The sequence below is a fragment of the Aptenodytes forsteri genome, unplaced genomic scaffold (genome assembly GCF_000699145.1).
Source record: "Aptenodytes forsteri isolate BGI_AS27 unplaced genomic scaffold, ASM69914v1 Scaffold494, whole genome shotgun sequence".
NCBI classification, from domain to species: domain Eukaryota; kingdom Metazoa; phylum Chordata; class Aves; order Sphenisciformes; family Spheniscidae; genus Aptenodytes; species Aptenodytes forsteri.
In genome coordinates, this window is record NW_008794455.1 from 787306 (window position 1) to 801857 (window position 14552).

Genomic DNA, 14552 nt, shown 5'->3' on the forward strand with positions numbered 1-14552 from the left:
AGTTTTCTATATTTTATTATAAAAAAACTGTGAAGGACTAATCGAAAATGTGAGGATGAAAGGTAACTTGGTAAAAAAGACAGTAAAATGAAGAGTTCAAAGCTCTAAGGAAAGGAAGAACAGCAAAATAAAAACAACAAAATGGACTTCAATAAACTCAGAGAACTGGCAGATAAGATTTCATGTCAAAATGATTTATAAGGGGAAAAGGAGTTAAGAAGAGCTGGCAATGGAAAAATTGGAAGTGAAGTAAGAGACCTAACTGCTAAATCAGAAGTTTTTACTGATCTCAAACCCAAGAAGGAAGTTAAAAGAACATGGAAACTGGATCACACACATACAAAAGAACAGCACAAACACATAGAATCAAAGAGTCCAAAGTAAAACATGAGATGCATCTACCAAAAGCCATAAAGGCAAGAGAAATTCCATATAGCCTTTTGGAGGAAAAAATCAACAAAAATCTAATGGCAAGGCTAGAAAAGAACTGGCATAGGTTGTACAGAAGATGGTAAACTTTCCACCTTGGAGGTCTGTAAGAATAGGTTCCACATTCCACGTATATCAGAAATAACAGAAGGAGCTCCTCTGGCTTTGGGGCAGAAGGGTGACGCAGGTGGTACTGCAACATCTTTGCCAGACCTTTTCCCTGCAGTTTCATGACCATCTACACCTTATATTTGCAGAAATCAAAGCACTTCAGGGCAGAGCAACTTACTGAAGGTCAAACACATAGCTGAGTGAACAGGAGTCTGAACTCAGGTCTCCTGAGCCAAAACCAATGTTCTGTTGGTCAGAGCAACAGACAACGTCCTAAGCTTTTCAGAACAGGGATCGCCCTTCTATTCAGTGTTTGTACAGTGGGGTTTTGGGATCATGACTGGGCTGTGGAGCACTAGTGGAATACAAACGGTATAACACTATGATAGCACCTCTTTGGGCATGTGTTCACTCTTAACCTGGCAGTTGCACCACAACAGTGCTTCATCTGAACTACATTTCACATCTGGGACTGACTCAGAAGCAAAAAATCCAGTCTGCTCTCAGCCGTTAGCAGAGAGTTAATGGCTATTAGCACAGAGGAAGTAAAAATGAAATCTATTTGTCACGCAGGGTATGAAACCCACAATACACACTTATTTCACTCGTGTAACATCGGTAAGATGTGCCTACTAGGGACATGGTGCAATATATTTTTAGGTGTGGTCCATGGCTACCACTCCCAGGTGATACGTGATGCCTCCTGAGCTGGGACGTGGACCCAATCCTCTCTTTACACTGCCCTGAGAGCTTGACTTCCATTCACAATGAGACTCCTTCACCCTGTCCTGGCAGAACAGAAGGTCCTAGACAAAGCATACTTTGTTTAGGGATGAAGCCTTTTTTTAATAAAATCAGGGTACCTGAAACGCTAGAGGCTTTTACCCTGGTATTGCTAAGGATTGCTGGGGAATCTGATGAGATGCAAGCTGTGCATTAGTCTCTCAGTGTATTGTGAGATTAGTCCCTAAGTGCGAATCAGTGGAGGGTAGGGCCAGACTCAAGAAAACCTCTTTTTGTTTTAGCCTCAAAGATGCATTAGTGTCTCTCATAAAATGTTTTGTGCCACTACAGGTCAGGGTCAGTGGTCCTCAGAAAGGAAGGTGAAACAGCAGAAGCCCCAGACTACCTCCAAACCCCTGAGCTACCTGCTAGCTTTGCTGTCTGGAGCACTAGCTGACTGGAGGAAGAACAGAGAGCACAGCACAAGGGTTTCAATCTACACCTAAAGGAAAAAATGCTCTCGTGTGGTCTTCAGACATGTGTCTGGATATGATGAATTCATGCTCAGAACTGCAAGGGTGGTGTCAGCTTTTCCAATGAAAAGCCTGGAGCTGCTGGCCAGCTTGTCTTGGTCTAGAGGAGATCATATTCTACTACCTGTACTTCAGTAGACAAAAATGTAGCTGAGAAGGTAAGGTCCCCAGAAAGGACCCTGGAATGTTCAGTCCCCTCCTCCTTAGCACCTTGACTCTGCAGCCACTGCAACCTCAGGAATGGATGGCTCCTGTCTTCTGATGTCTAAGCCTAGAGGTTCTTCTCAGTCACAGTGCTATGAGTACTACCACTACCAGTCGAGATGTGCTGGTATTTAACACGAGAGCTAAAAAACTCTGAAGGAAAATCACCATGGAAGTAGGGGGAAACAACCCTTGTAAAGCAAATGTAAAGGAAAGGAATAACCTTCTGCTCTGTTTTAACGAGGAAAAGGTAAAAACATTTGAAATTCCCTCCTTCCAAAGGCATTCCTGTAAAGTCATAGCAGCCATTCCTGTCTCTCTAACACAGCATCTTTTGAAAGTGCCTAGTGCAGACTCCCACGAGTCCCTGTTGGAGCTCTCCCTGGTGACTGCCCTGCGATAGACTCCCACGAGTCCCTGCTGGAGCTCTCCCTGGTGACTGCCCTGCGATGTGCTTGCAGCTCTCGCAGACCTGATGAAGTTTGAGGACAGTTGTGACTTACCTGAGCAGATGCACAGACTGCTGAGCAGCCCTCGTCTGCCCTCTACTGCCCCAACGCTAAGGGAGTGATAACGCTTGATCTCACAAATCAATTCTGGGGCTTAATAAGGAAGATTCACACCAGATTGACATTAAAGGTTAAACCAAAAGGTTAACCTGGTGGTCAAATGAAGAGAAACATTTCTCTTAGTTTATGCTGAAAAAACTTTGTAAAGACTATGGGAAAAACATGTTCATAGCATTCAAAACTTAAGGTGCTCAGCTAATTTATTACACTGCTACAGGATGACAACTGTTAACTGTGCATTCAATTACCACCTCTTTTCTATCAACACCACTATTATCTGCTTTATTGTCATATAGGCATTAAGGCCCAATATATAAGGACAGTTATACTTTTCAGAGTGGTATCATTTCTACCTCATACCCAATGAATTTTCAATGAAAAACGCCACTGAACTCTCTGTGGTATACTGGCTGTGCAAAAACACAACAGAAAATAGACTCAACCATTTCAAACCTAGGTAGGGTCCGTTCCCTCAACTCTGAGAACTGTTTTGACTGAAACTTGCATTTGTAAATCTAAGTCAATCTCACAGGGTCTCCAAAGAATATTAAGTAATTAGCCTGCAAAAGCCACAGGCTCGTTAAACCAGACCATATTGATCCATGTGTTAGAAAAGACTCTATAAAACTCCATTTCCCCAATCACATGCCATTTCTGCCCAACTTCTTCCCTCCCCAATAAAGCTAACTAAATGGAATCTACACACAGTTTATTGGGACACCTTTGGGTCTCGGCAGAAAATCTTCCACCTACCATGCACTGTGTGTTAACAGGAATACTGGAATACAGTTCAGAAAAAGAAGAGGTGGACTAATCTAAGATGATGGCTTTTTTTTTCCCGAGGTTCCAGATCTTTTTTATATTGGGCCACCTCCTGTCTGGCTCTGAAATTTAAGACTGGCAGTTCCAAGGAGTATTTCAAATCTTAATGGCTGATCAACACCTAAGTTTTGCTTAGCAGACAGTGAAATTTACTGAGAGTGGTTAAGAGTGAGCTCAGGTAATGAAATATGAAAGTAGATTTGGAACTGCAAGAACTGAGTCACATACAAGTTTGCCTTCTCATACCAAGAAACCCTGTCCTCCTCCAGCCTTTCTCACCGAAAGCCACTTCCCTCTTCTGCTGCTGCTCTCAGCCTCTTTCAGCGAGTAGGAGTCATGAGTGAAGAGGAGACAGAAAGCAGCAGAAGACTACAGCATTGAACAAGCCCACAATCAGGTTAGGTAACAAGAAGTGTGAGTTTTACCTCACTGCTTGCTTTTGGTGGAGCTGCTCAGAACAAGAGAAATTAGGGGTTTTTTTAATCTGTATGTTTTACCCAGCCTGCTTCCTTTTTGTATGCTCTTTCCTCAGTCAGATTTACTTCCACTAAAGAATGGAGAAAGAACACCCAGAAATTCAGAGGAAGGGGAGAGAGGTGGGAAGAAGAGGAAAGCCATGTTATTCCAACTGCCACCATTTCCCAATTCAGTTCAAGCAGGACCAGCACTAAGGCAGAAATTCCTCTGTAGGCATTCATCCCCTTCCAAAGCGTTTCACAGGAGACTAAGACAGCCACAGTTTAGCAAAGTGTGAAGTCTTGCTCTGAATTACATGTGATATTATGCAAAAAATAAACACCTACTTTAATATATGGGACTATGAGAGTCATCCAACACTGGTTTTAGCTGCCCCAAATCTGGCATCTTGTCTAAATCAGTGGCCCACATCCCCTCTCACATCAATAGAGGTGGACAGCTCTCTCTAGAACGGGACTTATCCTGCACTGCAGGCACTGCAGTTCGCATGGGATAAATCACTCTCTGGAAGCGTAGGCAGGAATGGGATCTGTATCTACCTCAAGGAACCTCCTTGCCAGTGAATGTGTTGTGGAGGACCAGCAAGATCTGGCCATTATTATCGGCAGCTACAACATCTGGGATACTATCACCAGGCTGAGGCACACTACCATCCCACAGAAAGCACCTGAGATCAACAGCTACATGCTCCTCTCCTAGGCTATTTTTTTTTTTAATTTCTCAGGATTTTGCATGTGAACAGTTATACTATTTCACCTCTACAGTCAGTATCACACCCTTGGTGGATCTTTCATAAGGAAAGGGGAAAAACTCAATTCTCTTTACAGATCATAAAAGACAATACAGCCTACTGAATGACCAAACTTGTAAAGGAGGAAAAATTACTGAAGACTAGTAAACTCCTGGGAATGTTTTAGATTTTAAATAAATCACCCCCCATATGCCTCAGCTTTCACACCAATGTGCTAAGTTCAATTATATTTACTTATCCTCCAATGAGGGTTTGTAGGGATTATCTTATTAACTTTTGAACACCAGTCTGAAGATGTGAAGATTAATATGCAAAATAGCGTTGCTGCCAGGTGTAATAAGCCCACAATTTGTGGTTAGAAAACACTTTTCAGTCCAAGAAAAGACAATTGCATATCTTGGGCTGATGATGGAAAGCTTTGCAGGGCAAAACCTAACGGCGCACCTAAAGGTGTCTGACACAAGGTCCCAAAGAGAAGAAAAAAAGATCAACAGTCCCCGCTAACAAGCAAAGCAAAACAAAGTAGATTTTGTTAGATAACTGGTAGTGAAGCAGATCTAGTCAGTGATGTAAAATGTGTTACTTCTCTCGGAAGGCTGCAAGAGCCTTAAACTTCCCTACCACCAACCCTAGTTTACGAAAAGAATATGAAGGGCTGCGAGGCTCCTGCTTCCCAAGGGTTATCTCTTCCCAGCTGACGGAGCCGTAACTCAAGAAAACAGATCCCCAGATGAGTAATGACTTGCCTCTTATGTGAGTGGAATGGAGTCGTAACTCAAAGCTGACCACCACGTGTTTACAGAGAGCCATTCTGATGTCAAGATTTATTTCATATCATGGAAGAAGCAGTCTATTAGTTACAAGCACTTCATTCTTCAACAGCACAAAGTGATAATTCCCATAACTTACCAGCTTTGTTTTCCAGTATCATTAATTAAACCCTGAAACTCCCCATGATAAATTACAGCAGGATTCCTTGCTGAACATGGAAGAAGACAAATTGACTTCATCTGTTCTTTGTTGGTGAGATAACTCCACAATATGTTGCAATATCACATACCTGGATCTACATTAAATCGGTCTAGGAGCCTGAAGACCAGCTTGCTTAGCATTTTGCGGTTAAATTTATCTGGTTTGTACCTGGACAGGCCTTGATATTGTCTGTAAGCAAATAAACAAAATCAGAAATAAACATCTGTGGAATCGCCTAAGGTATGTTTCCCAAATAGCAGATATTTAACAATAGAGGTATTAGGGTTTGCTAGGTGTTGGTAAGAGCAGTCCCCTACCTTTCCTGAGTTATAGCAAAAAGCCAACAATACAACCACACAAATTTCCCAGTCAATGACTGAAGCAAGTCCAGAGGCTTATTTTAAAGAGAAAGCGAGCAATTCCCTCATCTTTTTTCAGAACTAAGACTGCAACTATTGCATCTACACTGTGAGTTTGACCGTACTGTTGGCTTTGTGACTGACAGGAGCTATTCTAGTGAGAGGCAATTTATAAATTAAAACACACACAACTATTTCATGAGCCCACTTGCATCTGATGTCTTTCTGCCACTTCATCACAGTCTTATCTTCCTGCAAAACCTGTACAACCGATACTGAAACTCACGCTTGTCTGCAGCAAAGCACGAGGGTCTGATTGCTACAACCTCCTGGAGGAAGCTTTGATATTGTTATATTGCTAAGATCTACTGCACAGTTTTCATTTTGCACTCCTCTCTCCTGGCAGGAACTGAGCATCTGTCAATAGGAATGATACCTCTGCCTTACGGGCTGAGGTGTTTGAGAAGACTCTGGCACAGACGCCAGAATTTCCCCTTTCTCAGCTGAAAAGTAAATATATTGCACTCCATTATGCTGAGAAATGATCTTAGATAGACAACCAGAGAACATACTGTCCTCTGACAGCAAGCTGGCCCCAGCCAACAAGTGTTTCTACCTTGTGATGTCTCTGATATTAAAACCAGGTTCACACCACGTGTCCAGGATCTGCAAGAGCTTGCTCTGGAGCTCAGGATATTCTCCCACATAATCTTCCACCAAGTTAGTTTTATCTTGGAGCAGTAGCGGCGTACACATCTAGGAGAAGAAATTACATTTAAAGCACTATGCCCTGCCTTTGATCACGATGTTCCGCAGACTGAGCGCTGCAGCACACAGAAGGCATGGGAGAGGTCCATGACATTGCAGACTGAAACCTGGCAGAGGGCTGTCCCATTCCCTGCTGCTCAGACATGGCGAGCAAGTCACAAACTCCCTGCTTAATCAAGCAGTGCTGCCTAAAAGAGTGATGTGACATTTTCAACACAAATATTAGCAAAGCTTCAAAACAGCAAAAGCACTAAACTCCATCATAGTGATAACCATTTGTCAAGAACACAGCTAGAATTTTTTATAACAGTGGCTGCAGCTAGAAAAACAGTCCAGTAAGCTGTAATGGGGCCTAACAAAATACACTCTGTCACTTCCCTATATGTAAAGGCACATCAGAAATGCAGCAGTTACTTCTTGGGAACAAAGTAAAGCCTCAAGTGAAAGGCAGCACAACTTGGAGGGCCTTGATGGATCTCCTGCTTAACAAAAGGTGGATCTGATGACAGAGAAGCCTGCAGAGGAAATGACTCACCTTCTCCACATCTTGATCTGGCTGTAATTTTAGCTTAATACTCAGTATGGCTGCCTAGAAAATACAAAAAAAGTTGTGTATTTAGGAGGAGAACAACACAGTGGATAAATGGGCTTTATTCCAAAGCGAAGTGTGTATGCTATTATACAAATTTTTAATGTGTTAATTATTTCTGTTAAATTTTCAAGTACAAATCATATAAACATTTGGCCACATACATTCCACTTGGAAATGTACAAGAGCACTCCTGGCAGAGTTGCATATTCCGAGCAGCAGCATACCCTGGAGCAAAAATTAAAGATCAAGTTGTCTGGCAGAAAGAGAGAGAGAAAGTAAAGTGCTTGGACAAAATCAGCTAAGATGGATATTTTCTATCAATATAATTGTAAAAAAAACCCTGACCTTTCTGAGTTAACTTTATCCACCTTGCTGTGCCTTTTAAATTTTGTAAAATGGTTCCATTTTGTGAAAGCAACTCAAGATTTGAAAGACCCTGAAATCAAGAGATCTTAGTTTTTATAAATTCTGCATAGCTCCACACCCCTGAAAGTGCTAAGGTTCACCACAATCAGAAAGATGGTACGAACTGTATCTTTCCCTTTTGTGGTATCTACAAATCTTTGATAAGCCAAAACCTGCCATGTTCACAAATTGACTCCAAATCAGTATCTTCTGCAGAAGAGGAAACTCTGCTATGGTGAACTGCAGCAACTCAGACCGCGAGAAGAACTGGTTCAGCCATTGCCTATCCTGTCCCAGCTTGGTGATTACAAAAATCTATTAAGATCTAACTGTGCATTGCTTGGGAGGCATATAAACTAATTAGGATTTTAAGCAGTTTATAGTGTCTAATTTCTGTAGTGTGTGAGAATACTTGGATCTTATACAGAGTAAGCATATACTGGCTTTCTCTAACATAGAGTATTGTTCCAGTAAATAGAGTAATAAGAGCAAGGAGTCTTCTAGCATTTATGTGTTAGTACTGACGTAATTGTGAACTAGGTAACAAGGATGTTTTACATCAAGTGTCCTTCTAATTACTTTGCAAAGTTAGGCTGTATTTTCCAAAACGGTTGTAAACAGTGTTTGAAAACACGACCTCTCTAACCCTACTGCAGCATGCACGTAACGCTAAGCAACAACAAGACAGAGTACGTAATCAACTGAGTTCACAAACGCCTATTTATTCAGATGAGGATAAAAACAGTATGTTAGGGCTTAGAGGAAAAGCTCTTATCTTCAACAGGTTTCTCTGCTACCTGTGATTGATTTTGCTTTGAGAGAAAGTTCATGAAAATGATGGATTTGTTTGTCAAAATAGTTGCATTTTAGAACTGTATTATGTGTTTGAATATGTAAACAAACATAATACAGTAAAAAATGTGCATTCCCCCCCAAGCAAATGCAAACCTCATCATTACACTTCACCTGCATGAAACCTTTATAGAAAAATTTAACCAGAAAAATAACCTAAGTGGCAGTAGGAGCACACCTTGAAACACATTTTCTGTGATCTCTCCTAGCATTCAAAAGACACCTCAACGTAACTTGTCACTGGAAGCACACGTTCTGCAGCCCAGCCAAGCAACACAGACAAAACCTAACAGCTCATCCAAGCACTGCTCACAGCAGGAGCCGTGGATTACATTACCTTCTGGGAAATTCATGCATGTATTTCATCCACTGCATCGAAGACTGAGTGTACAAAAGCAGACAACCAACACACACCATGGAAGTTCAATCGTTCAATCTTACTGTCCAGAAAGAACAGAGATACCCAGTTATCAGGGGGAAAACTTTTTTTTCCTGTTTGTTTTGTTCTGGGTTTGGGGGGTTTGGGGTTTTTTTGGGGGTTGGTTGGTTGGTTGGTTTGTTTGAACACAAAACGAACACTGCGCCACTAACAGTCCAGGCTTCATCCCAAAAAGAGAAATCAACAGAAGAGCTTTAAGTGACAAAAGCAGGAACTAACATTAATGCAGTGACTGTATGCTACAAACCAGATACTGAACAGAAAGGCACGTTTCTCATTTCTCAGCCCAGCTAAATCTTCAACCAAATCTCTCTCTTACTCCAGACTTTATAACTATTCCACCTGTTTAGAGGCTAATATGCTACTCTGCTCCACAAGCATCAAGTACCTTTTCTCTCAAATTATGAGATTAACATCACAAAGTTCAAGCTGAGTAATTATTCTCAACTTGTATACAAGTTGAAGGTTGCTACTTCTGTTTTGGACCTGAAGAAGGGTTTTGGGTCTCCAGAGCTTTGGCAGCTGGTTTTATTTTCCTCCCAGCTATCTGCTTGCTGAATTAAAAAAAACAAAACCAAAGACTTGCAACTCTCAAAATCTTGTTTCACCATTTGATCTCATTAGTACCTTTTATTAAACAAGTAATCCGTTAGTTTTAGCATGCAAGCATACAGTGGTTTCCCTAATCGCTTTTTAATGTTCACATGCACATTCAGATTAACCTAACTGCAGAACTGTTATCAAAATGGCATAGTTTTATCTCCATCTCTATTAACCATACAGGTGACTTAATCAGATGAACATGCGCTGTGCCAGGTTAGGTCTTCCTCTTTCACTGGATCTATATTCTACCCTGTACCAAAGGGTACAGAGCAACGAATATTCATTTAGCCAAAGCGTGGAGAGACATCGCCTTCCAACCCCAGCTGTGGCAGACCCAGCTCACACCACCACCACTGCTGCAGGTCAGGGGAACTGCAAGCAAATCACACAAGCTGGTTTTTAACATCATTTTAACATCACCCAGCTAAAGGAGGTGACGGAGCAGTCAGACAAATTGTGCTGCTGGCAGAAACTCCCTGCAGCAGGGAGCACCGTCAGCAGCGGGGCAGCAGCTTTGTCCATGCACAAAGCTAAACGTGGAGGAGAGGCATGACCTGGGTCCTAGGCACAAACAACCAGGCCGGATTGCAGGGTGGTTACATGGGCTGTCTGGCTGAACAGCGAGGACAACTGAGATAAAATCAGCGTGTTTACAATAGGAATAATAAGAGAAGAGATATGAGTAACTGTAATAAAGATGAAAGTGTTTGGCAGCTGTGTCTGTGGTCTCAACTTAGAGCTATTTTAAGATTTTGTTTTGTTATTATCATGTTTTGAATTGTTTCACTCCACAAACAAGTTTTGTGTAAAACGACCCTATTTTTAACAGTCTGTTTATAGACGATAAGATCTCCAGAAAAGCAGCACCTCATTCGCAGACTCATTTTGTAGTTAGAAAACAAACACTTCAATTAGGCAGACAGCATGCTGTAACTGAAATGGTGAGAATCCCCCTCCCCACCCAAGAAACACGCATTTCCCCATACACAGTGCTGCACTCTCCCAGCTGTGCTGGAAGAGTAGCCAGGGTAGCTGGAAGCTAGCAATCATGTTAATCCAACTGCAGATCCTCAGACTCAGGTTGAGTCAGCAGGGCAACAAAAACCCTAAGCAGCAGATACCTCCCGCACTTCACCAGCTGATCAATAAGCGCAAAAAAGCTAGCTACGACGCAGGAACATGGAAAAGCTTTGGTGAACGCTAACATATTGTCAGCTTATCAGGGTCTACTCACCCTCCCTCAAACTATAAAGAGAACATGTTATAGTCCTGACCAGTGGTACAAGTAGCCTTTTCACAAAAATACATTTCATACATAGAGAGTTTCTAGCATGTAATGTAATAACAGCAAAAAATTAGCATTATTAGCATTATCGCTACACATAAGTCTTTAACCTATACTAAAACCCTCCTGCCCCAGATCATAACAGAAGTATGGGAAAGGTTGGTCCCCGCCTTCCCTTGCATCCCCCAAGTGTATACAGGACAGGTACATGATGAAGCCACTGCTTAGTACAGGAGAAAAGGTGAAGACCCATTGCCTGATTCAAATCCCATCAAAGTTTGTGAGTCTTCCCATTGTCCTCGGGGAGCTTTGGGTCATTCTTTGATTTAATTATGGGGAAAGTGAAAATCCTATTTGGACATTTTGTAATAGTCTTGTTTCCCAAGGATAAACACCTAAAAACACAGCAAAGGAGGGTTGGATGAGGATTCGGAAGAATTCAAAGCTGGGCAATACTACGTTAAATTATATCTAAAATGCGTGTAGGTGCATTGACCATAGGATGGGGGAAGTTACCCAAACTTGACGCATTCAGGCCGAGCCACAAGCACCAGACCACTCTTCTAGTCATGCAATCGCAAAAACAAGAGTATGGGAAAATGGGGAATGTTTTGAAGTAAACACACAAGCCCAGAGCACCCTGCACCAATACCTGATCCTCTCTACCTGTTTTGAATGCAGTTGGCTCTGTCTCATCTAAAAATGACTATTCTTTCCATATACAGTACGAAGTGCAGGAAGCCACACAAGATCTTATCTGCAAGGGCATGTGCACTTGGGTGGTGTCTACACTGACAATTTAAGCAATTTTCCCACGGCAGGGTTAGCCTCAGAGGAATAACCTTTTCTAGTAGCACTGCTTGGAGTGATGATGCAGGACAGACACAAATGGTTTCTGATGACTCCTGCATTACTTAGCTCTGCTGCAAGCAAGTTGGGACAACGCAAAGGTAAATATGCCTGTGCCTGACTTAGTGTAGTATTTCTGAACCAATGGTGAAGGAATTTCTGAAAAACCATAGAATAGACCAAACCACAGAATGAGACTTTGCAGAGGAGGATCCAACGTCAACTGTAAGAAAATCACAGTGTTCAAAGCCTGGATACATAATAATGGTAGAAATAATTGAGTAAAAGGCACACCACATATTAATCATTAGGAACATATGTTTCATGTTTTGGAATCACTCATTTCAAACTTGTGGCTAATCAGTTTTGCTCAAATTCTCAGAGTGCATCACTGCATAGTGTATGACATCAGGTTAGATGTTTAATTACTTCCTGCTTAAAGAGCATACAATATACACAGCTGTCTTCAGGAAGATCTTCAGAAACGAGAAAAATATGAGATTTCCCAGGTCCATTTTCAAGAGAGCATGCACATATTTTAAGCAGCGAGACCGTCAAAATGAAGTAGTGACAGGTTACCCAAATCTAAAGAATCTGAGGTGGAGGGAGAGAAGTAGAAGTCAAGGTTGGAATATGCGTGTGCACAGGTGAAGGGGAAGAGGGAACTGAAACACACACTTCTGTGATTTGTCTTCCTTAGGTCACTCAAAGCAGTTTTAAACCTGGTTTAACTGTTCAGTGCATCCTCACAAATGAGTGATCCTCTAGAGCACTGCCCAAGTTTCTGTGCACACAGGCCACCCACCTTCACCAGATCCTCCAGAACCAGACTCTCTGTATGCACATTCGCACCTCTTCTCCAAGAGCCCGCGTGCTTGACGAGAGCCCAGAAATGCTGGCAGTAGGAGCAGAATACTACCATCTGAATTATTATTTTCCAGCAATGCTCAAGCTCCTTCCCAACCACTTCACCAGACAGATGCCCATAGCACAGGTGGCTCCAGAAGACGTGGTGTTTGGGAGCAGGCGGCAGAGTGGTCCATGGCCTGCAGGTTGGCTACCTCTGTTCTGCAGTGGCATGAATCTAGCAGGCAACATGCCACTAAAGCTGTCCTTTAGCAGTAGATTAAGTTGATAGGAAAAAAGGGTTGAGACTGACATCATCATCTTTACATGAGAAACATCCCCTGTAATATTTTCCTTGTTTTTCTTATTGATTATTACTTTTATTTAAAAGAAACAAGGAAATTCAAATGCACACACTTTAAAATACAGTAAGAGTTGAACAAGCCTTTGTAATTAAGGTGGTGAATGGGGGAAAGAAGCAATATCAGAGACATTTTCACTGTCCTGAGAACAGCTCAAAAAAGTCCGAGTGAAGAAATCCAAAATCTGAATATCCATTAATGTGCTCAATCAATCTTAACACTGACCTGTATTGACAGATTTGCAAAAATACACCAAGTGTACTCAAGCACCATGCATGAAGTAGGACTACAAATAATAACATCCCTGAATCGGTGTTCAAAACATCACTACACTGAAAATTGAAGGTCATGTTGGTGATTGAACTATGCATTTCTACACTTTAACATATTTGTATTCCTTTAAGTTTAACTCTTTGGTCAACCATCCTTTCTACCGAATTAATAAATTACTTCTGTAGCACTATGTATTGTTGACAAAAACTTTGAATTCTGTGTCTACAGAACTTTTTCTCCGGGTACTCCAAGTTATTTTATGACAAATTTTAACAACTGAATTTCAGTAGATAATCCACATTATCTTAATTGAAAGAGGAAACATTAACTGAATTTAACATATAGAATCAACCTTCATTACTTGTTGAAATTAACGGATAAAACATTAGTATAAAAAATATACTCTGCTTTTGAAAACAGAGAAATCTGGATGGACAACAACCAAAAAAACTGTTAAAAATTAAATACTCCCTGTCCCACTAATAGCTTAGTCCCATATTCGTGTTTAAGACCCAAACTGATGAAGGGGAGAAAAATGCTGCTAGTCACCGATGCAGAGAAGTCGGAGTGGGAGCTCTCTCAGGCCCAAGAATATTTCTGGTTGTCAAAGGCTAAAAAGATTATTTATTGTTTCCTTCCTAAACCCAGCTCCACTGCCACCTGTTCAGAATTTACTATAAAGCTGTTAAACAAGACGGGAACTTTGATGCTGACTGTGAAAACAAGTTTCACTGTATCTGACCCGAGCAGCACTCACTACTGATCCAGAAGCAAAGGAATTTGATTTTTTTCTTTAAGCACAGCTATCTTTTTACCTTTATAAGCTGTTTAAAAAAATGTAAATAAAATAACTCAGTGGACAATAGAGGGCATTCATCCCACAGAAAGACAGCCGCCACCCTTAGACATGAAATATCGCAGCACATTAAGTCATGAGACCCCGCTAATCAAAGCTGACAGGGCCCTGAATGTGATTTCTGCTGAGACTTAGCGATATCATGGGGCACTGAAGCATGCACAGCCTGCCAGACTGCCCCTGTTCATGTGACAATGGCTTTTATTCCCGAAAGGGGCCTGCGAGTGACAAGAGTCCCCTTTGTCTTTAGGCTCCCGCATTCGCAGTGCAAGAGAGGTTCATTCAACCAGCCCCAGACACTCTTTGAAAGGCTGAAGTGTAACATAAGATGACCATGAAACACTAGCTTGCCTTCTGCCTACCCCTCATTCTTCTCAAGCACAGCCTGGCCTATTCAGGGCCTCTCACAGACTCGCTCGCACTGCATTACCCCCGGTCTGCTGAATCCCCGCATTGTCCCGGCCCCACCAGC

At 41.8% G+C, this 14552-nt stretch overlaps 1 protein-coding gene across 4 annotated transcripts in view; it reads right to left on the reverse strand.

Annotated features, from left to right (window-relative positions):
* Positions 1 to 14552, reverse strand: part of EXD3 (exonuclease 3'-5' domain containing 3) — a 234744-nt gene that overhangs the window by 184755 nt on the left and 35437 nt on the right. For all 4 annotated transcript variants that reach the window (XM_009290644.2, XM_009290648.2, XM_009290647.2 and 1 more), the window contains exons 5-7: positions 7254 to 7307; positions 6567 to 6706; positions 5680 to 5780 (exon numbers count right to left, since the gene is read on the reverse strand). In XM_009290644.2, the coding sequence (XP_009288919.1) occupies positions 5680 to 5780; positions 6567 to 6706; positions 7254 to 7307 (295 nt within the window). The remainder of the gene's footprint in view (positions 1 to 5679; positions 5781 to 6566; positions 6707 to 7253; positions 7308 to 14552) is intronic.